The sequence below is a fragment of the Furipterus horrens genome, unplaced genomic scaffold (genome assembly GCF_987537825.1).
Source record: "Furipterus horrens unplaced genomic scaffold, mFurHor1.1.pri manual_scaffold_5, whole genome shotgun sequence".
Taxonomy (NCBI): domain Eukaryota; kingdom Metazoa; phylum Chordata; class Mammalia; order Chiroptera; family Furipteridae; genus Furipterus; species Furipterus horrens.
In genome coordinates this window covers 141884873-141912057 of record NW_028327175.1, presented here as the reverse complement: position 1 = coordinate 141912057, position 27185 = coordinate 141884873, and the positions used below count along the sequence as shown (strand labels likewise).

The 27185-nt window shown below is 38.6% G+C and overlaps 1 protein-coding gene across 3 annotated transcripts in view; it reads left to right on the top strand.

Moving 5' to 3' along the window:
• The first annotated feature begins 1003 nt into the window (after window positions 1–1003).
• The window catches only part of FAS (Fas cell surface death receptor), a 33976-nt gene continuing 7794 nt past the window's right edge, over window positions 1004–27185 (top strand). The window contains exons 1-4 of one of the 3 annotated variants that reach the window (XM_090277999.1): window positions 1004–1341; window positions 1881–1991; window positions 14321–14402; window positions 20070–20207. In XM_090277999.1, the coding sequence (XP_090134125.1) occupies window positions 1312–1341; window positions 1881–1991; window positions 14321–14402; window positions 20070–20207 (361 nt within the window). In that variant the 5' untranslated portion in view covers window positions 1004–1311. Of the gene's footprint in view, window positions 1342–1880; window positions 1992–14320; window positions 14487–20069; window positions 20208–27185 lie in introns of all 3 variants that reach the window. The other 2 variants (XM_090277998.1, XM_090278000.1) reach the window with 2 other exon arrangements.

The window sequence follows — 27185 nt, the reverse complement described above, 5'->3', positions numbered from 1 at the left end:
GATTTTGTCAATTGTCTTCTCTCTCTCTCTCTCTCTCTCTCTCTCTCTCTCTCTCTCTCTCTCTGCCCTCCTCTCTTTCTTCCCTCCTTTTTTCATTCTTCTTATAGATTTTTTTTTTAATTTCAATGAACTTTTTATTTTAGAATAGCTTCAGGTTTACAGTAAAGTTGTAGAGATAATATACCATCAGCCCTTCCCCCATTTAGTTCTTTTTGAGTTTATTATATGCTGGGAACTATAGGAATAGGACTGGCACAGCAAGGTCTTTCTTGCAGCACTCATTAACATCCACTGGAAGATGAGGCAGAGACAACAAATCAACATTTACACTGGGCGGGAAGTGCAGGGCAAAACACAAGTCGTCATCCAAACTTCCCCTTTGGTAAAATTCTTGCAAAACTACCTAAACCGATAGATTTACATTTCCAAAACAATAGTGACTTTCAGCACTGTTAACCAGAGCACCAAAGAATTGCTTTAAAAAAAAGAAGAAAGAAAATCCACCAGGAAATAATGAGTAACAAAGGAGGGGACACTGTGAACGTTTAAATACAGCTGGAGCTGTGTGCTTTGTCATGAGTGGTAAGCTTTGTTCTCCACTTGAGAAATAAGAGCTAAGCTCCCTTTTCAGAATCCCTATAGCACAACATCTGAATCTTTTCGGTTGAAAATTGTCACTTCATACACTAGTCAGGTCTCCTGTGAGCCTCTCATGTCACAGCTGAGCGAAGGCCAGGTCTTCCTCTCATGGCCCCCAGAAGTTACCTAAGGCTCCTTCCTCCTCTCTTGGGCGCTCAAGTCCTGCCCAACCTTCCCAGTTAGAAATAGAGTTGGGATAGGACAGCAAGCCCCTTTAGGGAGGTCATCTGAACGCAACAAGCCAGGAGACTGGGGAAACGCCCCGAACGGGGAATGCCCATTTGTGCAATAAACCCTGACTCTTTCTTCACTCCACGTTCTCCGCACCCCTCCCCCTCGCCCCCACCGCAGGTCGAGTAGAAGAATCAAAGGCGTCCTCCCCGACCTGGGAGTTCCCCAGCAAAAGCCTCCTCCCCTGCGCTCCTCCTAGCCCCCGGGGGTGTGGGGGAAGGGCGCATTTTGTTAGGTCCCCTTGGCTGTCTCAGAGGAGCCAACATACAGGTGCTCAGCGACACCTCTGTAGAGACTGGGGCCAGGAGCTTATAGTACTAGCTTGAGTGCCCGGGGCGGGCCCTGGCACACTCCCAGGCCGGCGCTAGCTCCGGGAGGGGCCGGGCGGGGCTGATATTCTCTTGGAGTTGCTAACCTGAGCGGCTGCCGGTTTAAGAAGCCATGCTCTGGATCGACGTTCTCCTGCCCCTGGTGAGTGTTCCCCATCCCGGGGCGGGAGCTGTAGGGCTAGAGGCAGCCGTGCCCCTGGTGGTGGCCCCGGGATGCGCGCTTTGGGATTCGGACGGTCCGGGCCGCAGCTGCCGGCGTTAGACAGACTAGACCCCCGGCGCTGCTAGGACTTTCCCTCCGGGGCAGGTCTCAAGAAACCATGAAACTCGATTTTCTTGGGACTTGATGCCAGGCAGACGGAGAAACTCCGCGCGCTTCACAGAGGGACCGCTGGGAGCCGCGCCGAGAGGCGGGGGCTGGGGATGGCAGGGACTGAAAGGTTTGGAGGTCCCTGGAGGTCCAGCGGGACTGGATAGATGAGGGGATCTTCTGGACAAGTGCTTACAAAGTCTAGCCAAAGATCCGCCTGGGCGGGTGGGTGTGTTCGCCTCAGGACGTGGCAGAACTCGCGCTCGCGGGAACTGACAGAGCGCCTTTTCCCGCAGTTGTCAAGTTCAGGGAATAAATCAGCTGGAGCGGTTACACCTGAGGCTTCGGACCGCACCGTTTCTTTCTTGTAGGAGTTATCGTGGCGATGCTTTGCGCCTCGGAAGCCTTGTTTACTCTCTTATCACGACATTGAAAAAGAAACTGTTTTTGTTTCCCTTCCGGGAATCCCTCTCCTTAAGACTGTAAGTGGTTGTCTCTACTTTTAAAAATTTCTTTCTGCTCATTTCTTCTTGGAATCTTTCTTAACTTGCACTCCTGTTGTTTGTGCACTCGGCCTCCCCACAGTGCTCATGCCCTGGCGTCTGTACTTGGCCTAGAAGCCTGGGCAGCACCCACCTCTTCTGGAGAGAGTTCTTGTCACAGAAATGCCTGCTTCATGTGGCTAATGGAAGAGACTTGGCCTCAGGAGGGTCATTTGAGTCCCGAAGCCTCTAAAACCAATGGATTCTTATTTTATTGGGTCCCACAGAAGTTCCAGGCACTTGTTAGGAGTGTTAATAAATGTGATCTCAGTCTTTAGGTTCAACATGTAAGTGAAATAATTTGGTACTTGTCTTTCTTTAACTGGCTTATTTCTCCGGGTCCACCTATGCTGTTGCAAAAAATAAAATGGCCATTTTTATGGCCAAGTAGTATTCCATTGTGTAAATGCACCACGGCTTTTTTGTCTACTCATCTACTGATGGGCAACTGGGCTGTTTCTATATCTTGGCTATTGTTAATAATGCTGTTATTCACATTTTTAATTTTTTGAGGTATCTCCATGCTGCTTTTCACACTAATCTGCATTCCCTCCAACAGTGCATGAGGGCTCCCTTTTCTCCACATCCTCACCAGTGGTTGTTGTTTGCTAATTTATTGATGATGGCCATTCTGACAGGTGTGAGATGATATCTCATTGTGGTTTTAATTCACATCTCTTGATGATTAGTGACTGAGCATCCTTTCATATATCTATTGGCCCTCTGTATGTCCTCTTTGGAGAAGTATCTGTTCAGATCCTTTGCCTATCTTTAAATTGGATTATATGTGTATTTTTTGGTGTTGAGTTGTATATGTTCTTTATAAATTTTGGATATTAACCCCTTATCACGTATATCATTGGTGAATATGTTCTCCCATTCAGTGGGTTGTCTTTTTATTTTATTGACTGTCCTTAGCTGTACAAAAACTTTTAGTTTGATGTAGTCTCATTTGTTTCTTTTTTCTTTTTTTCCCCTTCCCTGAGGAGACTATCAGAAAAAAATATTACTATGAGAAATGACTGTGACTTTACTCCCTATTTTGTTTCTAGAATTTTTTATGATTTTGAGTCTTAAATTTAAGTCTTCAATCCATTTTGAATTATTTCTTGTGTATGTTGTAAGAAGTTGGTCTAATTTCCCTTTTTTGCATGTATCTGTCCAATTTTTTCAACATCATTTGTTGAATAGACTGTCTTTACCCCATTGTATATTCTTGCCTCCTTTGTCAAATGTTAATTGACCATAAAGGCATAGGTTTATTTCTCAGCTTTCTATTCTGTTCTATTGATTTATGTGTCTGTTTTAATGCCAGCACCATGCTATTTTGATTAACATGGCCTTGTAGTATAGTTTAATATCAGGTAGTGTGATTTCTTCAACTTTGTAGTTCTTAATATTGTTGTTGCTATTCATGGTCTTCTGTGGTTCCATATAAATTTTTGAAATATCTGTTCTAGTTCTGTGAAATATGCTATTGGCATCTTTATAGGAATTTCATTGAATCTATAAGATTGCTTTGGGTAGTATGAACATTTTAATGATGTTAATTCTTCCTATTCATAAACATAGGATGTATTTCCATTATTTGGATCTTCTTCCATTTCTTCACTGTCTTGTAATTTTTCAAGTACAGATCTTTTACAACCTTGGTTAAATTTATTCCTAGGTATTTTATTTTATTTTATTTTGATGCAATTGTAAATAGGATTGTTTTTTTAGTTTCCCTTTCTGGGAGTTCATTATTACTGTATAAAAATGCAACTGATTTCTGGATATTTGTTTTGTATTTATCAGTTCTAGTAGTTTTTTTGTGGAGTCTTTAGGGTTCTCTACATATGAAGAGAATAGTATCATGTCATCTGAAAATAATGACAATTTTACTTCTTCCTTTCCAATTTGGATGCCTTTTATTTCCTGATTGCTGTGGCTAGGACTCCCAGTGCGTATTGAGTAAGTTTGGTGATAGCAGACATCCTTGTATTTTTCTCAGTCTTAAGGGGAATGCTTGTAGTTTTTGTCCATCAAGTATGAAGTTGGGTGTAGGTATTCATATATAGCCTTTATTACATTAAAGTACGTTCCCTCTATTCCCATTTTGCTGAAATTTTTTATCATAAATGGATGCTGGATTTTATCAAATGTTTTTTCTTCATCTATTGATATGATCATGTGATTTTTTTTTTAATCCTTCATTTTGTTTATGGGACGAATCACATTTATTGATTTGCAGATATTGTACCAACCTTGCATCCCTGAAATAAATCCCATTTGATCATGGTGTATGATCCTTTGAATGTATTGCTGGATCTGGTTTGCTAATATTTTATTGAGGATTTTAGCATCTATTTTCATCCAGGATATTGGCCTGTAATTTCCTTTCTTTGTAGAGTCTCTATCTGACTCTGGATAATACTGACCTTGTAAAATGAGCTTGGAAGTTTTCCGTCCTCTTGAATTTTTTCGAATAGTTTGATAAGGATAGGTGTCAGTTCTTTAAATGTTTGGTAAAATTCATCTGTAAAGTCATCTGTTCCAGGACATTTGTTTTTGGGGGAGTTGTTTGATTACTGCTTTAATTTAATTAGTTGTAATCAATCTATTCATATTTTCTGATTCTTCCTAATGTAGTTTTGGAAGATCATATGTTTCTAGGAATTTAACCATTTTGTTCAGATTGTCTAATTTGTTGGCATATAGTTGTTTGTAATATTTTCTCACAATTTTTTGTATTTCTTTGGTGGCAGTTGTTACTTCTCTTTTTTCTTGATTAGTCTGGTTAAAGGTTTGTCAATCTTGTTTAGTTTTCAAAGAACCAACTCTTTGTTTCATTGATCTTTAGTATTTTTTTTTATACTCTATTTCATTTATCTCTGCTTCGATCTTTATTATGTCCTTTCTTCTGTTCACTTTGGACATCATTGTTCTTTTTCAAGTTCCTTCAAGTGTGAAGTTAGGTTGTTTGATATTTTTGTTGTTTCTTGAGGTAGGCCTGCAATTCTATGAATTTCCCTGTTAAGACTGCTTTTGCTGCGTCCCATAGATTTTGGGTTATTGTGTTCTCATTTTCACTTGTTTCAAGGTATCTTTGGATTTCTTCTTTGCTCTCATTGTTAACCCATTTGTTGTTTAGTAACATATTACTCAGCCTCCATGTCTTTGTGTGTTTCTCATTTTTTTCTTTTGATTGATTTCTAGTTTCATATAATTATGGTCAAAGAAAATGCTTGATATAAATTCAGTCTAATTAAATTTATTGAGACTTGTTTTGTGTCCTAACATGTGGTCTATCCAAGATGTGCTTCATGTACACCTGAAAAGAATGTATATTATGCTAATTTGATTTTCTATCAGGAAGATCTATTCACTGATGTCAATGGGTGTTAGAGTCCCCTACTATTATGACTGTATTACTGTTGATCTTTCCTGTTAGGCCCATCAAGATATGCTTTATACATTTAGGCATTCCTGTGTAGGGTACATAAATGTTCAGAAGGGTTATGTCCTCTTGTTGGATTGCTCCCTTTATCATTATGTAATGTCCTTCTTTGTCTCCTACTATAACCTTTGTTTTAAAGTCTATTTTGTCAGATATAAGTATTGCTATCCCAGGTTTTTTTTTCTTTCCATTTACTTGAAATATCTTTTTTCATCCCTTTACTTTTAGTCTGTGTCTTTTGTTCTGAGGTGGGTCTCTTGTAACAACATATATATATGGGTCTTGTTTTCTTATCTATTCAGTTATCCTATGTCTTTTTGTAATCCTCAACCAAGGATATATTTATTGAGTTTAGAGAGAGAGGGAGATGGGGGGGGGTGGGGAGAGAGAGAGAAAGAAGAGATGACAAAGAAACATTGATCAGTTACCTCCTGTACAGGCCCTGACTGAGGATTAAACCTACACCTAGGTGTGTGCCCTAACTGGAGATAGAACCGACATCCTTTTTGGTGTATGGAATGACATTTCAACCAACTGAGCCACCTGTTAGGGTTGTCTTGTGGTTGGAATATTTAAGCCATTTACATTTAAAATGGTTATTGATAAGTATGTATTTATTGCAATTTTATTCTCTTAACTATCTTCCTCTGTTTTTCTTCTTCTCCTTCTCCACCATCTTATAGTAAAACTGCCAGTTGAAGAGAATAACTGTTTTCTAAGAAATGGTTTCAAACCTGAATAAGGAAATTCCCTACTTGAAAACCCCTAGTGAATTTAATACGTTTTTGGCAAATTATCTTGGGTCTCAAAAGTCCCTTAATGAACACATGTTTTCTAAAAGGTACCAAACATTATTTACCTATGATAAAAAATAATAAAAAGGCATACTTTAAAACATGATTCATAAAATAAAAAGCAAGTTAAACGAAATTAGAACAGTGATTCTGTTTTTTAAATAGGTAAATATAGACATTAATCATAGATATGAAACAAAGGTAGTTCTTTTTATCCCTTTTTTTAAAGATTGTATTTATTTATTTTTAGAGAGAAGGGAAGGAAGGGAGAAAGAAACATTGATGTGTGAGAGAAACATTGATTGGTTGCCTCTCATGTACTTCCTACTGTGGACCTGGCCTGCAACCCAGGCATGTAACCTGACTGGGAATCAAATTGGTGACCTCTTGGTTTGCAGGACAACACCCAACCTACTGAGCCACACCAGTCAGGGCCAAAAAGTAATTCTTGAGAAAAAAGCTCATTATTTCACCACCTAATACAGTGTTTTTTGTTTTACTTATAACCTCCTGCCTTGTGTACACATATACAAAATTGCATATTTATTCAGTCTTCCTTTTGTTACTTTGTATATATATAAATCTTTTTCTATTTCTACATAATTTTTATTGGATACCTAACAGAGGGGGAATTTATTAAATGAATTTAGATTACTATAATTCTTATCACATTGTTTTATTACTTCTAATTTATTATAAAAGAAACATTTCTTAAATATACTGGGAGGGTATATATATATATATATATATGTATATATATATATATACCTAAGATGATTTTAGAACTATTATAAGCACCTTACAAAAGGTTTCCTGATCCTGGTAGTCTGCTTTATTACATGAGTGTCTGTATAGGTTGAGGCCTGATTTCAAAAATTGGGCCTACACTGCCCCAGTCTGCATTTTGTTTCACCCACATGATATTGACACAGACAGTGTATATGTATTGTATTCTTTTTGCTAGGCTTGTGCATCCATTCACAAAAGTGAAAGAACAGCATTTAACTACCTAATAAATTCTTTTCATTTTCTGGAAGATCCTTGCTTTAAAAAGAAAAATAAAGTGGCTTTAACTTTTTATGTGGTTGGTCTCCAAACATCAGTGAAGTATCTTTAATTCAGTCTCAGACAGGAACAAATAACTCAATCTGCTTGCATACCTTATTTTCTTTGAAGTGAGAGCATGAGTAGTAGTAAGGTCCAAATTAGAAAGAAGTTGATCGTAGTAAGGTTAGTGACTCCATCGTCCTCGTAGGAAGTGAACCAGATGTCCCCTTTGATCATAGCTCCCTTCTTGATTTGGAATGAACTTTGGGGCAACCATGCTACTCCCACTTACAACATTCAGAAACAGCAGTCATAGCAATATTGGACAACTGGCACATGTTCTACTAAATGGGGATGATAGTGAACTTAGTATGAAGTTATGCATTTTGAGCAAGGAAATCTCATAAATTTGCAAATCTTACTGCAAATTCAATCAGCAGATAGCTGTACTCGGCCCAGTAGGAGAGCAAGCCTACTGCAGGTTTTGAAAACTGTGAGCTGGGATAAACTTGCATAATTACAATAAACTTGGCATTGGATTCGTTAACAACAGGCTGTCCTCTAGTTAAGACTTACAGTGTTATAGATTTATGCATCTCTGTGTTCTGGGAGGCCATAAAAATATAAAGTGTGAGAGACATCAATATTGATTTCTGGGGGCAAAGATCTTGGAGAGAGAGAGGAGAGGGGAGAGAAATAGAAAGAGAAAGATGAACTCAGAGCAAGTGGGTCAAGGCTCTTGCCCCAGTGGGTCAAGGCTCTTGCCCCTTGCTGAAGACTGAGCTTTGGTTTTTAGCCAACCTCACAAAAAGGTTTCTAGATCCTTGTAGGCTGTTTTATAACATGAGTGTCTGTATGGATTTAGGCTTGATTTCAAAAATTGGGTCTACGCTGCTCCAGATTTGTATTGTTTAGACTGCATGGTATCAACACATACAATATGTGTATGTATATGTATACATATTTTTACATTAGTTGCTACCACTTAACTGTTGTAGGATTTTTGTTTCTCTTGAAAAATGAAGATCTAGGCCATGAGCCACATGGCCCTCACACCTCTGGACCAAATGGCTGCCCCTTTCATCCAGGTGGGCTTCTCCTTTTAGACAAGCCCCTCCTGCTCATTCTTCTCTATTTCATGGAATGCTTCACTCCTGCATTGCCACTGTGGCTCCTCTGGGCATGAGGACTCTAGGGCTCTAGTTTAGGATGTTGTAGCCCTTGCATTATCCTTTTCTTCCACCAAAGATGCCTTGATGGTTGTGGGTTGTATTTTTTTTCCCCTCAGAGTTATTTTTGGAAGGGTCCTTATTTCTCCATGAAAAGTCAAACTCTGATTTCCAAATGCGGAACACAGATGTTGTTAGTCTATAAAGCTCTTATCTCCTCACATGTAAAGGTAACCTGCTAACCTTTGATTTCATTTCCTTGAACCAAGCCCAGTTTTTCTCCAACTGCAGTGAGCATCAAAATAACTGGGGTACTTGTTTAAGGTAATCACAAGGAGAGCCTCATTCTCAGGGATCCTGATTCTTTGGCTCTGTGGGGGGACCTATGCACTTTTTTAAAAAAACGTCACTACTTGATTTTCATATTGTCAGGCTTTTGAGAACTGTTTTTCAAATGCTAGCACTAAGCTCAAAATCTAATCCCAAATGGAACTTTCAAGGCTCCTCATTTTACTTTATTTATTACTTGATCCATCAGGGGTTCAACCAGTCACATACTCCCCTGCTTCAATTTTCTTTCCCCTGGTCTTCACAGAAACTGATCTTAAGGAAGAAAGAAGACAATCCTGGGATAAGATTACTTTGTATCTTTATTTATAAATTTTTGAATAAGAAAAAAAAAGGAGAACAAATGGAATCATCACTTATCTCTCTCATGTAGAAAAAATTTTTTATTTATTTTCAAGAAGTACCTACTATAAAATGTCATTTTATATACAATTATATTAGAGAAGCATTATATAATTGGAAAGGTGAACTAGTTATGGTATTTTTAGGATTTATTTTTCCTCTAGTGTTGATAATAAACTAAAAGTCTAAAAAGCAAGTGAGCAGAATTAATCAGCTGAGCTCCGTGTATTTTTCCATTTGTGTTCTCGGCAGCAGAGGACAATGAGATTTCAGCCCACCTCATGGGGCCTGGAAGGCTGGTAAAAAGCAGTTCAGGTTCCTATCAGCCCCTGATGATTCCAGTTCTAAACACCCATTTGAAATCTTTTGTTTATTTAGATCAGTGATAGTGCAAGATGAGAAATGCTTGTGTTTGCTATGAGGAATCCCAAGTGCATATATACCATGACATCCTCCAAATCCAGAATCTGAGTGAATCAAGAGGCTGTAATTCGGTCCCTGTATTAATTTCCTAGGGCTGCCACAACAAAGTACCACAGAGGGGGTGGCTCAAACTACAGTAATGCAGTTTCTCACAGTTCTGGAGGCCAGAAGTCTGCGACCAAACTGTTGGCAAGGTTGAATCCTTCCAAGGGCCATGAGGACAGGACCTGTTCCAAGCCTCTCTGCTCTTCTTATCTTTACATTATCTTCCCTTTGTGTCTGTGACCAAATTTCCTCCTCTTTCTTATAAGGGCACTACTCATATAAATTAGGACATACCCTACAAACCTCATTTTTAACTTAATTACCTCTTTTAAGACCTTATCTCTAAATATGGTAATATTCTGGGGACCTGGGAATTGGGACTTCAACCTAAGAACTTTGAGGGAGGGGAAGCACAACTCAGCTCTTAATAGCCCCGAACCTCTTGAGCTGGCAGCATGCCGTAGGCCCCTCACTGCACCAGTCTGGGTCATAGCTTCCTCTCTCAAATGAGGGACTGGGGCTGGGTCATCTCTAAAAATGCTTTCTGCTCTAAAATTGTGAATACATATAATGAGATACCAATGATGTCCCCCCATCCCCAAGAGTAGTCTGTATGGGTGACCAAACATGAATATAGTAACCCTGCTTTCCTCAGTTACCACATTGAACCATGGTCTGAAATGGGTAAATGGAAGATTCCAGAAATAAACAATATATAACTTTTAAATTAAACACTGTTCTGAGTGACATGATGAAATCTTGTCCCATTTTACTTCATCCAGTCTGGGATGTGACTCATCCCTTTGTCTAGTGTATCCATGTCATATATACTGCCTGCCTGTTAGTCACTAGGTAAAGGTCTTGGTTATCAGACTGTCTTGGTTTCTCAGTGCTGTAGTCAGATAACTCTTATTTTACTTAACAATGGCCTAAAAGCACAGGAGTAGCCTTATGCTAGGTCACAATGCCTACATCATTCTCCTCATTACATAGGTAATGTGTCATCCCACATCACAAGAGGAAAGATGAGTACAAAACAATGAGATATTTTGAGAAAGAGAAAGACCACATTTATATAGCTTTTATTACCATATATTGCTGTAATTGTTCTACTTTGTTATTAGTTATTGTTGTTAATCTCTTACTATGGCTACTTTATAAACTAAACTTTATTTAGGAAAAATCAGTATATATAGGATTTGGTGCTACCTACAATTTCAGGCATCCACTGGGGGACTTGGAACAAATCCCCCTTTGGGTAAGCATGGACTACTGTACTTCACCATTAGATTTTTTTTTTTAAGTCAGTTTATCAGTCACACAGGAAGGTCAGCCCATGCCTTCTCAAGATGTGTACAAATAGATGTTATTCTGAGAAGCATATCTATTTATTCATAATTCAGCAATAGCACAATGAGATGCTAATTATGAGAGACTTTGGGTTAGTTTTTGTGTTTATTGTCTCTATGACAGCCCAGCAACTCATGCTTCATCCTCACCATGAGAATCTACCACTTAATAAGGTGTACCTCTCTGGTAGTATTGCTTAAGGAAATAAGCTGAGATTTAATCAAAGAGAGAGTATTTAATCAGGCTTTCCATTTCATAAATTATAAAATTAAGTTCCTTTAATGTGAGACCTCTTTTTGTCCAATTTTACTTCAAAAATAAAACAAAATTTTCTTCATTATCGAACAACTCTGCCATTATGAGTGGTTATATACTTGGTCTCAGTTGACCAAAGGGAAATAAAATAACCCTGGTAACACTAGTTTAAAGAAGCATACCCAATTAAAAGTGAATGGTTATGATGTTGTATTTAGTAAAATTATACAGCTGCTCTTGAAAGTAGAAGACAGAACATTTATATGATGGATTAAATGCTAATAATTCAAAGATTTAGCATATTTTCCACTTTCCGAATTCTAGGCTGCTATTATAAATTCACCACTGTTATTATCCAGACTTTCTAACCTTATTGAAAAAGAATAGCACAAGTGATAAATCAATAAAGATCTTTAGGCTTAACACAATCCTGCTACCTCTAAAAGTGTCCCCTTTGATGTTTCTTTATTATATAACTAACACATGTCCAGCATAGGAAAAAAATAAAAATAAAAAGATGAGTTAAGCAAAAAAATATATATATATATATCAAAACAAAAAAATAATCCCACAAAACACAAAACACAACTCACTCGTAGCCTCACCAACTAGAAAGAAAAGCTGAAACAGTTTTTTTCTTGAAATGTTCCCGTTTCCCCCTTCTTTCTGCTTTCTTAATCCCTGACGTTCCAGCACTGAACCCTCTGGACGCCCATTATACAGAGTATTCCCTGATCAACACAGCATTTTTCTGCAGTATCTGAGCACAATGGTTGTACTGAATCAATCCCCTTTTGGGCTTTGGTTACAAACAAAACACTCTTCACTGTGATTACTGTAGAGCTTGCAGTCAGTTTCAACTTCTGTACAGTCTGCAGTTTGCTCAATTCTTAAAGATTTCACTTTTCCAGGCTTCTGTCTACTCACTCCTGCCATCTGAAGGGCGGCCATTTTTCATTACCCACCCCACACCCTCTGCTACTTTAAAAAATTATTTTCCGGTTTGCTTTGAACTTCATGAAATACAGAAAAAGAGTGATTTTTTTTTCTTTTTTACTTTCTTTTCAAATTCTAGCTCATGTCTCAGGGCCAATTGCGTCACTGGTTTTTTGGAATAGAATAATTCTAAATGGGAGTCTCAATTTCTTCAAGTAGTTTGTTCAATTCAGTCTCTGAGACATTTCTGTATTTGTAACCGCCATGTTAGATCTCGAGTGTGTGCAACTACTGGGAATGTGAGGAGATCTGGGTGATGTGCCTAGGAGGTACCATCAATTTCTGGGTCTGGCCATTCCTGCTTCATTTTTTCTGTTTAGTAATCTGGTTTGCTATGAAAAGTGATTCATCACTGATGCAGATAATTAATGAATATCCATTTGTTCTCTCAGTTTCTTGTCATCTGAAACAAGGGACAAACTCTCATGTGGCCCTGTTTCTAAGTGTTTCAAGAGGAGAAAATGCAAAGATTCTAGTGCAGGAGGATTTCCGGTCTCTAAATGTTTGTACATTTTGGGTCCCCACCCATGCAAGAGACTGCACTCACCGGGAGCACCGTGACTGTTCTCAGACATTCAGCACCCAGATTGGTCAGAGGGAAAGTGCTTCCTCCCAACCTGCAGATCAGGGCTGCGAAGTTCTGCCTTCTTGCCCACCAGAACCCTAGCCTTGGTGGTCCTGCTACAGTTTCCCCAGACTAGAGGGCTTGGGACTGACTTCTGCCAGTCCGACACCCCCCTCAGCACCCACATCCAACATGCATTTGCTTTGAAGGTTCATTGTATACCTAACACTTAGGCTTCTTGCCAACCATTGTCTAAAAACAATTGAGTTGTTTGCATGCCTACATCTAAGAAAAGGAATTAGGAAACGAATTTGTGAATCTGAAATAGAACTTGGATTTGGGCCAGAAGCACCAAATCCTCCCTTAACCACTCCTAATCCTGGATTATTAGACAAATCAGTTTGTTCTGTGCTCAGCTTCCTCAACTATAAAATAAAAGTTATAATTCTCATGCACAGTAGTTTATTATAACTACCATGAAGTGATACATGTCAATGAATTTTGTAAAAGGCCAGGTAATGTCATGAGAGAATGGGTAAATGACTGTAAGTATTGGTGCCCTTAACATTTTCATGAATGATTCAGGAGACATAGAAGCAAATTTTATGATTGGCAGATAATATTTAAAATCCTGTAGGTAATTATAAACTCAAGGAGATCCATTTAAAAAATCTATCTAGAAGCCGAACAGGTGTTTAGGGTCCCTTTCTGCTTTGACATTTCAAGATTCTATGAGATTGCAGCAGCTATGGTTATGGTTGGCTATATGATGCCACTATGGTGTCCAGAGTTAAAATGTTAATTACCTGTGTGGTTCTAGAGACATTGTTGTTTACTTATCTTCATAGCAAGCTGCTAATGATGTTTCTGCTGAGGACATCAGATACTTCTCCAGTGAAGTTAGGTAACTTGCCTACAGCCATAGTGTTAGTGGCAGATCTGGGATTCAAACAGCATTCATTTTGAAATTTCATGTTTTTTTTCTACTTTGGAATGTCTAATGTCTCCCATTGGAACTTTATGATAATAATAACAATAATAATTAATAATAATAGTGCTTACTGGGCACCTATATATTATGAGCCAGAAGCTGTGCTAAGACTTTTAAGTGCATTATTCCACTCAATTAACAAACCCATGAAGAAGAGATTATTTCCACTTTATAAATTAAAAAAAAAAAAAGACTCAGAGAATTTAAGTGACTACTCACAGTCACCAAGCTAGTAAGTGGGAGTCAGTGTTTACTTTTGAGCTCAGAGCCCTGGCTCCTACCCTTCATGATGGTAATTCTAAAATAGTTTGGAGAACCCGAGATCTGGACTGTCATTCAGTGGATCTGCTCCTTTTCTGGAGGTGAGCAGGCAGGAGGATGGGGCCGCATACTGATTTTGCCTGTGTACTGCCACAGACAGAGCCCTTTTGGACAGTTTATCCTTGCTTACCAAGTTACTTAGTTCAGAAGTCAATAAAATTCTCTTCATGCTTTTCTTTTGCAGATACTTACCTTTTTTGCTGGACTGCCATCAAAAGGTGATAATGCCCAAGTGACTGAAAGCATCTCTGAGCTGTTGAAATCAAGTAAGAATGTTACTGAAAGGAAGGATGGGTGCCCGGGAGGCCAACAGCGTGAGGGCAAATTCTGCTGTCTGCCATGTCTTCCTGGTATGTTACACACACATTCAGCAATTGGAGTGAGAATCAGGGTGAAGCATAGCATATAGTAATATGAAAAATATTTTTACCATGTTTGGTTCTCCTGCATGATAGCATTACTGAGAAAATTTTTAAAAATGATAAAATTATTTTCCCAAGACCAATTTAATTCATCTTTATCACACTTGTTTGAAGAGGATATAAGTAAGTATACTTTACAAATAATATGTCTGAAATGAGAGGATTAATCTATTTAGTTTCATCTTTCATTAATAAAAGGAGACTCATTTGTGGATATAAAAGCTTATCACATTAGAACTGATGAGACTATATTATAATAATTGTGGCACTCTGAAAGAAAGTATCTCAGTACTTCCCCTCAATTAGAAGACACTGAAGCTTGCAAAATACATTTGCATTTTGCAGCTTAATAACTAGCCGAGCTAGAAAAGCAACAGACAAAAACTAACAGATTTTTAAAATCAGTATTTTGAAATGCAAACCAGTTTCAGATCAGAAATCCTTTAAACATCAGCAAAATGGAAGCTAAACGAAATGCAATTGCACAAGCTTTTTTTTCAATATGGACTAAATTGGCTACTGTTTCATATAGATATAAACCTCTTCTTGCTGCTTTGTTAAGTGAGACAGGAAGGTAAAGGAAAACAACACATGGATTTATGTGCTAGGTTACTAGAACCAGAAAGAATTGTAGTAGGGTTGCCTGGCTGGCCTCCCAGGATTCCAGCAGTCAAGCTGCTACACAGGCCTGGGTCCTGTTTGTAAGAAGATTCTACCAGTCTTCCTTGGCCTCCAGTCCAGGTTTTAATAACCCTCATGGAAGCTCTCCTTTATAATTCAGTCTTTTTATACTTAAGCCCATTTGCTCTTCTCCAAATGAGAAGAGAGAATGTGGAATCTAATGAACAAACTGAACTAACAAGGAAAATAGGGACAGACTCATAGATCGAGAGCTGGATCACAACTGAGTGGGGGAAGGTTAGTGGGTGGAGGGACTGAGCAAAAATGAAAAATAAAACTCATGGATATGGACAACAGTGTGGTGATTGCTAGGGTAGGGGGTATAAGGCAACTAAATGGTAATGGAAAAAATACAATTAAAAAAAGAAATAAATAAATAAATAATGCCTCCCAAGTTTTTATAACTTGCTAAACACAATCAATTTGTCCTGCGAATTCAGATCTTTCATATTTTTTAAACCTAAAATGCAAATTAAAACAAAGATAAAATGTTTTGCACATCAAACTGTTAAAGATTTTTGTCTGTGTGCTTTTTTTTGTTTTGTTTCGTTATGCTTTGTTTTACATTCATTTAAGGAGTGATCTCAGCCCTGCTGAGTTCACTTGTAAGATAAGAACTCTCATATATCACCAGTTCTTTTTAAGAAAGAAATTTGAATATGTGGATCAAAAATATGAAGAAGTTTTTACCTACTGATACAATAATTAACAGGAAAATGTCTTATGAAAATAGTCAAAATAAAGGAAAATATCATACACGCCACACGTCCTCATGGTACCCAATGATGTGGAATTAAGTACATTTTGGAGTATTCAAAGGCTAGAATATTATGGTCAAACAAAGTCTTGTCTTCTGAAATATTTCTAATATAATTCTCAATATACACAAATTCCCTTAAGGGATTTTTAACTGATATGCTGGCTGAATTAACTAATTCCCTCTGCTCCATCTCTAAAATATTCTGGATGGAACCCAACACATGTTGAACACACACTTAGCATTTCTATTCCCTCTTGTTGAATTTTAGGCTTTATCAGTATTCAAATTGCTTCCAACTCTGTTTATGCTTATTAGTGTTGTGATATAAATATACCCTTTAATTAAATATTGTAAAATCAATGATATATGAACACACAAAAAAGACAGATTTTACTTCTGTGAAAACTAGTTTGAGTGTTTTGGAGAACCTCAGTGAAGTTAAGTTGATAAATAGGGTTGATAAATTGGGTGAGGGCAAAATCTATGGAAAAATCATAAAAATATTGAAAGCCTTTCATATAGATTATTCGTATCTTTAAATTTTCTTTCCATAAAAAAAAGAAAGGAAGGAAGGAAGGAAGAAGGGAGGAAGCGAGAAAGGAAAAGAAAGAAGGGAAGAAATAAAAGTAGTTCATCAGAACACAACTACCTCAAAATTAGACGACCAGAAGTTCCAGAAAATTGAGCTGCATGGAAGTCCAACAAACAAAGATATAAAGAAGAAATAGTCATCCAGACAGGTAGGAGGGGTGGAGCCCAGGACAAAGAGGACGTAGTGTGGTAGCAGCAGTGGCAGGCAGGAGGAAAGCGCAGTCACACATTTTAAAGAGTTGGTAGGGACACTTGGGGGGCACTCCCAGCACCAGACCAGACCCCACAGCTCACGGTCCCAGCACCGGGGGAAATAAAGCCTCATTGCTTCCGACTATGCAAACCAGTGGGGGTTGAGGTAGAGGCAGAAACTGCCGGTCTTTCAGCAGAGTTCATTTGCTTAAAGGGCCCGCATGGTCCTAGAACATCCACAGACCCACCCAGTCTGAGAACGACGGCCAGGGCAACAGCTAGAGAGGCACCAGTCCCATATGGAAGTGGGAAAAGTGACTGGAAAAGGGGAGAATGCTGGGCAAGCGACATTGTTCCCTCTCAGACCCCTCCCCCACATACAGCACCACAACATGTTGAAATAGATTGCCCTCTACTGACGAGAAAACCTAAGGCTCTGCCCCATACAATGTAACACGTGTGACAGCTCTACCTAAGACACAGAAGCAAACAAACACAAGAGCCTGTCAAGATGAGGAGACAGAGAAGTACGGCCCAAAAGGAGGAACAGATCAAGGTTCCAGTGGGAGAATTAAGTGATGAGGTGATAGCCAACCTAACAAACAAGGAGATAGCCAACCTAACAGATGCAGAGTTCAAAACACTGGAGATAAATATGCTCACAGGCTTGACAGATATGCTTAAGTACAGCAGATGCATAAGGGAAGAAGTGAAGGCTATGCTAAATGAAATGAAGGAAAATCCACACAAAACCAATGGTGAAGGGAAGGAAACTGGGGTTCAAATCCATGATTTGGAACATAAGGGGGGAAAAAAATAGTCAACCAGTACAGAATGAGGAGACAAGAATTGAAAAAAATGAGGAGAGGCTTAGAAACCTCTGGGATAACTTTAAACATGCCAACGTCCAAACCAAAGGGGTGCCAGAAGGAGAAGAAGAAGAGCAAGAAGTTGAAAACTCATGTGAGAAAATAATGAAGAAAAACTTCCCACATTTGGTGAAGGAAATAGACATACAAGTCGAGGAAGCACAGAGAGTCCCAAATGAGCTAGACCCAGAAAGGACCACACCAAGACACCACATAATTAAAATGCCAAAGGTGAAAGATAAAGAGAGAATCTTAAAAGTAGCAAGAGAAAAGCTGAGAGTTACCTACAAAGGGGTCCCTATAAGACTATCAGTTGATTTCTCAAAAGAAACTTTGCAGGCAAGAAGGGACTGGCAAGAAGTATTCAAGGTGATGAAAAGCAAGGTCTTCCAATGAAGATTACTCTATCCAGCAAAGCTATCATTTAGAATGGAAGGACAGATAAAGTGCTTCCCAGACAAGGTAAAGCTATAAAGGTGCTCATCATCACCAAGCCATTATTATATGAAATGTCAAAGGGATTTACTTAAGAAAAAGAAGATCAAAACTATGAACACTAAAATGACAACAAACTTACAACTATCAACAACTGAATCTAAAAAATAAGAACAAAATCCAACTAAGCAAACTAGAATAGGAACAGAAACATAGGTATGGGGATGATTTGGAGGGTGTTCAGGTGAGAGGGGGAATGGTGAGAAATGAGGATATGGTGCAGGGACTAAGAAGCATAATTGGCTGGTACAAAATAGATAGGGGGAAGTTAAGAATAATATAGGAAAGGGTGAAGCCAAAGAATGTATATGCACAACCCATGGACATGAACTAAGGGGGGTGGGATTGCTGGAGGGAAGGGAGGTACTGGGCAGAGGGGAGCAAAGGGGAAAAAATTGAAACTACTGTAGCAACATAATCAATAAAATATACTTTAAAAAAAAAGAAAAGAAAAGTAGTTCATCAACGAAGACAATTCATTTAGAAACCAAGATAATACCGTAACCAGCAAGCAAATTGAATTGTGCTTTGGCCTGGTTTTCTTTTAAGTAGTGCCACAATGTTATAAAGCCCTGATGCACTGTATTTGAATTAGATCTCAGGTTTCCATGGTTTGCTTATTTTTTTCTATTGATGGAATATTGTCATGGTTTACTAAAATATGTTTAAATTAATTTGACTATGTAGTAAGTATTAATGTTTTGCTTTATCAAAAACAATTCTATGAGGTTGTTGAGAAAGTGGTGTGCTTAGGAAAGACAACATAAATTATTCTTGTCATACATGTTAAGAAGGGAGATTAGACTTTGCATATTCTTCTTAATTAGTTATGCCATTAGTAATTAGAGTCACTAGTCATGCTTTTCTCTTAATTCCCTTTTATATTTTATCTCTTTCTTCTTCATTCTCTCTTCATGCTGTAATCTAGTTTCCCACATAGCACTGATCACCACTTGATGCCATATTTATTTGTGCATTGCCTGCTTCTACCATGAGAATGTGAAGTCCTGGGAGACTGAGGCTTTGTTTATTTCCTGTAGTACCTCCAGCTTCTAGGAAGTGCCTGGAATACAACAGGCCTTTAATAAACACCTGTTAAATAAATTAAATTTCCAGCAGGAGTCACTGTTGTATAATGCTTACTAATAGCAAAATAATGACTTGTTTTTAAGTAAATGAAAGTAAATATGAATGTTATTTGAAATTCTGTGCATTAAGATAACTAATCTGATCATAAAAGTTATTATAAATATGTTCATATCTGCCTGTCACAACATACTCTGATGCTTACTGGCAGAGGAATAGAAAGAAAGGGGAGGAAAAAAGGACTGTGAGCAATTGCTAGGCAGATCCTGTGAAGTTCTGGTAGCAATGCAAGAAAAGTATTATTTCCATCATATGAATGAAGAAATGTAGGCTCAGAGATATGAAGCACTTTGTTAGAGATCATAGGGCTACTAAAGATTAGGCTGAGGTCTTTAGAACTTCAAATCTCCTTTTCCCTGCACTCTGCTCCCACCATGATCTGTGACTTCGGAAAATAAAATGAGAAGCCAGAGCAAGGTGAATACTTTAGTTTGTGGCCAGCGATAACCATCTCCACCATGAATATATACCTACCAGCCTCTCCTCTCCCCCACCAAAACGTTAGTAAAAGCATTTTTTCCAGTGCATTTGGTCATTCGAGCCTCTTTTTTTCCCCCTGTCACATGTTCCTAATCATCCTATTTCTGTAGGCATATTCCTTCAGTAGCTTTTGTCTTGGGAGACCTTCTGTCTCTGACGTGATTTTTACAATAACCATCTCCTCCATTGTCATTATAGATTAGCCGAATTCCCCTGTTTTAGCAGTGTTTTCTTGCCATCCTTACGTACTTCCCATGCTCTTGCATTCAAACACTTGCTCCATTTTATTCTCGGCAGGTGAACGGAAAGTTGCTGACTGCAGAACTGATGGGAACAGACTAGTCTGTGTGCCTTGCCTAGAAGGAGAGGACTACACAGAGAGCAATCATTATTCTGACAAATGCAGAAGATGTAGAATCTGTGATGGAGAACAAGGTAAGTGTCTTAAAAAGCAATTGAAGGACATCAATGGTAGTACTCCATGTAGAATCATTTATAATACAATCAAATTGGGATCTACTCTGGTGCTATGTTGGCACATAGGGAGGGACAGGATGGGGCTGACTGGGGTGAAGGAGGACCAGGGACTGATGTCTAGGCACTTACAAGCCAAGTCTAGGCAATTCTTCTAGTTGTAGCAGGTTAACTGTGAAAAATGTTCATTAGCTCCAGTCAAAACTGCGGAAACGGTTCTCTTCTGCCTTGATTTATGCTTATGTAATGGCTCTTCTTTATGACCAGCAAGAGCTCAGAAACCTCCATATCCAAGGACAGAGGAGCCTGAGAGGTGGGTGAGATGCTTCACCTTCTTTGGGGATTTGGTTTGTTCTGATCATTCCGGTCGAGGCCCTGGATTTTTTTTTTTAAGGTTTTAATTTAATTTTATTGTTGTTCTATTACAGTTGTCCCATTTCTTCCCCCATTTCTCCCCCCAACCCAGCCCACCCCCTCTCCCACAGTCATTCCCCACCCTGTTGTCCATGTCCATGGGTCACCCATGCTAGTTCCTTCACTAGACCCTTCCCCCATTCACCCCATAACTGTTTTTCTGTTCCTTGTTCAATTTTGTTCATTTGTTTGTGTTGTTCATTAGTCTCCTGTATTAGGTGATATCATATGGTATTTTTCTTTCATTGCCTGGCTTATTTCGCTAAGCATAATTCTCTCTAGTTCTATCCATGTTGTCGCAAATGGTAGGAGTTCCTTCTTTCTTTCTGTTGCACAGTATTCCATTGTGTAGATGTATCACAGTTTTATAATTCACTCATCTACGGATGGGCACTTAAGTTGTTTCCAGCACTTGGCTACTGTAAACAGTGCTGCTATGAACATAGGGGTGCATAAGTTCTTTTGAATTGGGGTTTCAGGATTCTTTGGGTATAGTCCTAGCAGTGGAATTGCTGGTTCGAAAGGCAGTTCCATTTTTGGTTTTTTGAGGAAATTCCATACTGTTTTCCATAGTGGCTGCACCAGTCTGCATTCCCACCAGCAATGCACCAGGGTTCCCGTTTCTCCACATCTTCACCAGCATTTGTTGTTTGTTGATTTGTTGATGATGGCCATTCTGACTGGGATAATGTGGTATCTCACTGTCATTTTTATTTGCATCTCCCTGATGGCTAGTGATGTTGAGCATTCTTTCATGTGTCTATGGACCCTCCGCGTATCCTCCTTGGAGAAGGGTTTGTTCAGGTCCTTTGCCCATTTTTTAATTGGGCTGTTTGTCCTCTTGGTGTTGAGATGTGTAACTTCTTTATATATTTTGGAGATCAATCTCTTGTCTGAGGTATCATTGGCAAATATGTTTTCCCATATGGTTGGTTCCCTTTTCATCTTGCTGATGTTTTCTTTTTATTTTTTAAGTATATTTTATTGATTATATTGTTACAATAGTTTCAATTTTTTTCCCCTTTGCTCCCCTCTGCCCAGTACCCCTCCTCCCCCAGCAACATCCCCCCACTGCCAGTTCATGTCCATGGGTTGTGCATATAAGCTCTCTGGCTTCACCCTTTCCCATATTCTTCTTCTTCTTTTTTTTAATGATTAATTAATTAATTATTTAATTAATTAATTTTATAACAATAAAAAATAACAATCCCCCCCTCTCAGACTTAAGAGCCTTTATAATCTTAAAAAGGACAATGGGCAAAGGTCTTGTGCTCCTCTAGCTGCTTCAAGCTGGGCATGGTTGTTGTCCTACCTACCCGTGGGTCCAGAAATCCCTAATAAGAGTGGGAGTGTGGAGGGGATGGTGGCCTTCCTGTATGGGGAAGGATCTTGCAGACTCCAGGTCAGTTGTATTCCAGCCACTTAATTCAGCCACACCATTGAGTCTCAGGAGGCAGCAATGCAGACAGGATTAAGTGAGGCCTATATGTACAGACAATCACTCGAAAACAGAAAGCACATGTTAATTTATGCAACATAACCCACAAACCATTTGCTGAGCAGAAACTCTTTAGTTTAATGTAGTCCCATTTGTTTATTCTTTCCTTTATTTCCCTTGCCTTAGGAGATGTATTGGTGAAAATATTACTACATGGGATACCTGAAATTTTCCTGCCTATGCTTTCCTCTAGGTGTCACAGCTTACATTTAAGTCTTTCATCCACCTTGAGTTTATTCTGCTGTGTGGTGTAAGTTGGTGGTCTAGTTTTATTTTTTTGCATGTCCCTGTCCAGTTCTCCTAGCACCATTTATTGAAGAGGCTCTTCTCACTCCATTTTATGTTTCTTCCCCATTTGTCAAATATTAGTTGACCATATAGACCTGGGTTTATTTCAGAGCTCTCTATTCTGTTCCATTGATCTATATGTGTGTTCTTATGCCAGTTACCAGGCTGTCTTGAACACAGTGGCTTTACAGTATAGTTTGATGTCAGGTATTGTGATTCCTCCTACTGTGTTCTTCTGTCTCAAGATTGCTGTGGCTATTCTGGGTCTTTTTTGGTTCCATATAAATTTTTGAAGTATTTTTTCTAGGTCTGTGAAATATGTCACTGGTATTTTAATAGGGATTGCATTAAATCTGTACATCGCTTTGGGTTGTATGGACATTTTAATGATGTTGATTCTTCCCATCCATGAGCATGGTATTTGCTTCCATTTGTATCTTCCTTAATTTCTTTCTTCAGAGATATGTAGTTTTCTGAGTACAAGTCTTTTATCTCTTTGGTTAAATTTATTCCTAGGTACTTTATTTTTCTTGTTGCAATAGTAAATGGGATTTTTAAAAATTTCTATCTCTGACATTTTATTGTTGGTGTACAGAAATGCCTTCAATTTCTGAATATTGACTTTGTACCCTGCTAAATTCACTTATTATGTCAAGTAGTATATTAGTGGAGTCTATAGGGTTTTCTATGTACACTATCATGTCATCTGCAAATAATGAAAGTTTTATTTCCTCTTTTCCAATTTGGATGCCTTTTATTTCTTTTTATTGTCTGATTGCTGTGGCTAGAACCTCCATGACTATGTTGAATAGGAGTGGAGAGAGTGGACATCCTTGTCTTGTTCCTGATCTGAGGGGGAATGCTTTCAGTTTTTGTCCATTGAGTATGATGTTGGCTTCAGGTTTCTCATATATAGCCTTTATTATGTTCAGGTATGCTCCCTCTATTCCCATTTTGCTGAGAGTTTTCGTCATAAATAGATGTTGTACTTTATCAAATGCTTTTTCCGCATCTATTGATATGATCATGTGGTTTTTGTCTTTCAGTTTGTTTATGTGGTGTATTACATTTATTGATTTGCAAATATTGAACCATCCTTGCATCCCTGAGATGAATCCCAGTTGATTGTGGTGTATGATCTTTTTAATGTGTTACTGGATCTTGTTTGCCAAAATTTTGTTGAGGATTTTAGCATCTATGTTCATCAGCGATATTGGCCTGTAGTTTTCTTTTTTTGTTGTGTCTTGACCTGGTTTTGGAATTAGGGTAATAATGGCTTCATAGAAAGAGTTTTGGAGTTTTTCCTCTTCTTGGATTTTTTGGAATAGGTTGAGAAGGGTAGGCATTAGTTCTTCCCTAAATGTTTTGTATAATTCACCTGTGAAGCCATCCAATCCAGGGCTTTTGTGTGCTGGGAGTTTTTTGATTACTGCTTCAATTTCAGTCTTTGTTATCAGTCTGTTCAGGCTTTCTACTTCTTCTTGATTCAGTTTTGGAAGTTTATATGTTTCCAGAAATTTCTCCATTTCATCTAGGTTGTCAAGTTTCTTACCATACAATTGTTTGTAGTAACTTCTTACAATCCTTTGTATTTCTTTGATATCGGTCGTGATTTCTCCTCTTTCATTTTTGATTTTGTTTATTTGGGTCTTCTCTCTTTTTTTCTTGATGAGCCTGGCTAAAAGCTTGTCAATTTTGTTTATCTTTTCAAAGAACCATCTCCTACTTTTGTTGATCTTTTGAATTATTTATTTAGTCTCTATGTCATTTAACTCTGCTCTGATCTTGATGATTTCCTTCCTTCTACTCTCCCTGGGCTTTGTTTGTTGTTGTTCTTGTTCTTATAGCTGTAGGGTTAGATTTTTATTTGAGATTCTCCTATCCTTTTCAGGTAGGCCTGTATTGCTATGAACTTTCCTCTCAGGACTGCTTTAGCTGTGTTCCACAGGTTTTGGGTTGTTGTGTGTTCATTATCATTAGTTTCCAGAAACTTTTTAAATTTCTTCCTTGATGTCATTGTTAACCCATTCATTATTTAATAGCATGTTATTCATTCTCCATGAGTTTGAATGTTTTTGAGTTTTTTCCTTGAGGTTGATTTCCAATTTTAAGCCCTTATGATCTGAGAAGATGCTTGATATAATTTCAATTTTTTTGAATTTGTTGAGGCTTGTTTTGTGTCCTATTATGTGGTCTCTCTTTGAAAATGTCACATGTGCATTTGAAAAGAATGTATATTTTGCTTCTTTGGCATGAAAAGTTCTGTATGTGTCAATTAAGTCCATTTGGTTTAGTGTGTTGTTCAATGCTTCAATATCCTTGGTGTTTCTTTGTTTTTAAGATCTGCCTATTGTTGATAATGGGGTGTTAAAGTCCCCTACTATGAGTGTGTTGCTGTTGATATCCTTTTTGTAGTCTTCTAGTATTTTCCTTACATATTTGGGTGCTCCTATGTTGGGTGTATATATGTTTAACAGGGTTATATCTTCTTGATGGATTGTTCCTTTAAGTATTATGAAATGTCCTTCTTTGTCTCTTTTTGTGGCCTTTGCTGTGAATCTGTTTTGTCTGAAATAAGTATTGCTACCCCAGTTTTCTGTGTGTGTGTCCATTTGCCTGGAATACTTTTTTCCATCCCTTCACTTTCAGTCTGTGTAAATCTTTTGTTTTGAGGTGTATCTCTTGTAGACAGCATATGTGTGGGTTGTGTTTTCATAACCATTCTGCTACCCTATGTCTTTTGATTGGGGCATTTAATCCATTTACATTTAAGGTTATTATTGACAGGTATTTATTCATTTCCCTTTGTACCTGTGTTCCTCTCCCACTCTCTTTTTCTTCTTTTTCTTAAAGCATTCGCTTTAGCATGTCTTGCAATGCTGGTTTGGTGGAGATGTATTCTTTTAGTCTTCCTTTGTCTGGAAAACTCCTTATTTCACCTTCCATTTTGAAGGAGAGCCTTGCTGGGTAGAGTATTCTTGATTGTAGGCCTTTGTTTCTCATTACTTGAAATATTTTTTGCCATTTCCTTCTGGCTTGTAGTGTTTCTGTTGAGAAATCAGTTGATAGCCTTATTGGAGCTTCCATGTATGTTTTTTGCTGTTTTTCTCTTGCTGCTTTTAGGATTCTTTCTTTGTCTTTAAATGTTGCTATTTTAATTATGATGTGCCTTGGAGTGGGCCTTTTTGGTTCACCTTTGCTGGGACCCTCTGTGCTTCCTGGACCTGCATGACTTTTTCTCTCATCAAGTTAGAAAATTTTTCTGTTATTACTTTTTCAATCAGGTTTTCTATCCCTGACTTCTCTTCTTCTCCTTCTTGTATCCTTGTGATACAGTCTTATTTCATCTCATGTTGTCCTGCAGTTCTCTTAAACCCTCTTCATTCATTTTAAATATTTTTTCATTTTTTTGTATTGTATGAGAATTTTTTTCTACATTGTCCTCTAACTCACTGATCCAATCCTCTGCTTCATTTATCCTGCTTTTGATTTATTCTACTGTGTTCTTCAGTTCAAAAATTGTATTCTTCATTTCTTCATAGCTCTTATTGATAGTTTCTATGTCCTTTTTCATGCTGGTGTGCTGGTGTAGTTCTCTGTTAGTTCCTTATAGCTTCCCTGGAGTTCTTTATAGTTTTCTTGGAGTTGTTTATAGTTCCCCTGGAGTTTGTTATAGTTTTCTCTGAGTTTTTCAAGTTTATTGAGCTTCTTTATAACCATTCTTTTGAATTCCACGTCCAATAGATTGCTTCCTTCTGTTTCATCTAGCACTCTTTCTGGGGATTCCCCTTTTCTTTTCATTGGGAGGTTGTTTCTGTGTCTCCCCATGTTGTATGCTTCTTGTTTGTTTTTGTTTCTTGGATTTGTCTGCTTTGATTTTCCGCTTTCGTGGTATGGGATTCTGTATAGGAGACTTGGGGGATTCAGTGGTGCAGTCTCTTTGATCTCCTGAGTTTGATGCTCTTGGGATGCCCTTTATGCTGTTTGTTTAAACTGTCTGGTTATTTTTCAGTTACTCTTTGGTGGAACCTTCCCTCTGGCTAATTAATTGAGAGTCATTCTCCCCACCTTGTCTTAAGTTCTTTTGTGGAGATGCTTTGGGCACAGTCCTCCTTTATCTGGATCCACCCCTGGTCAAAATTCCATGAGTTTCAAATCTTCTTTTCTGGCTGGCTGGCTGAGAGGAGATCTGGCTGGTTTCTGTGGCTGCTTTTTTCTCACTCATGGGCCTGCTGCAGCTTTCTGCCGTGAGCCGCACTGAGTTGGGTCTCTCCCTACTTGTCCTAAGGCACCCTCCAGCAATCCTCAGGCTTGTCTAGCAACGTTGTTCAGCTGGCAAGTCAGTGCTCATGTCCCTAGTCCCCACCCAGCCTTGGGCCCTGTCTTTGCTCTTCCTCCCATAAAGTCTCTGTGCTCCAAGCTGCAGCACTGGGCTGTGTCCATATCTGGCTGTCAGCATCTTATTGTTCACCTATGCATACTGCTTGTCTGCCTGGGGTCCCTACTGAGTCTACATTTCCAATGCAGATTTCCTGTATGGGCCCCTCTCCCCAGCTCAGTTCTGCTTTTTTGTTTGGTGGTGCCGTGACACACGTGCCCAGGGTGCAGGGTTTCCAGCCCAGAGTTGCCAGCCTAGGGAGTCCCCACCTAGACTCGGTTCATACAGTTTCCCACAGTCTGGGCTGTTCGCTGTCTTCCCACACCTCCGGCTGTTGCAAGGAAACCTCATTGACTCCCTC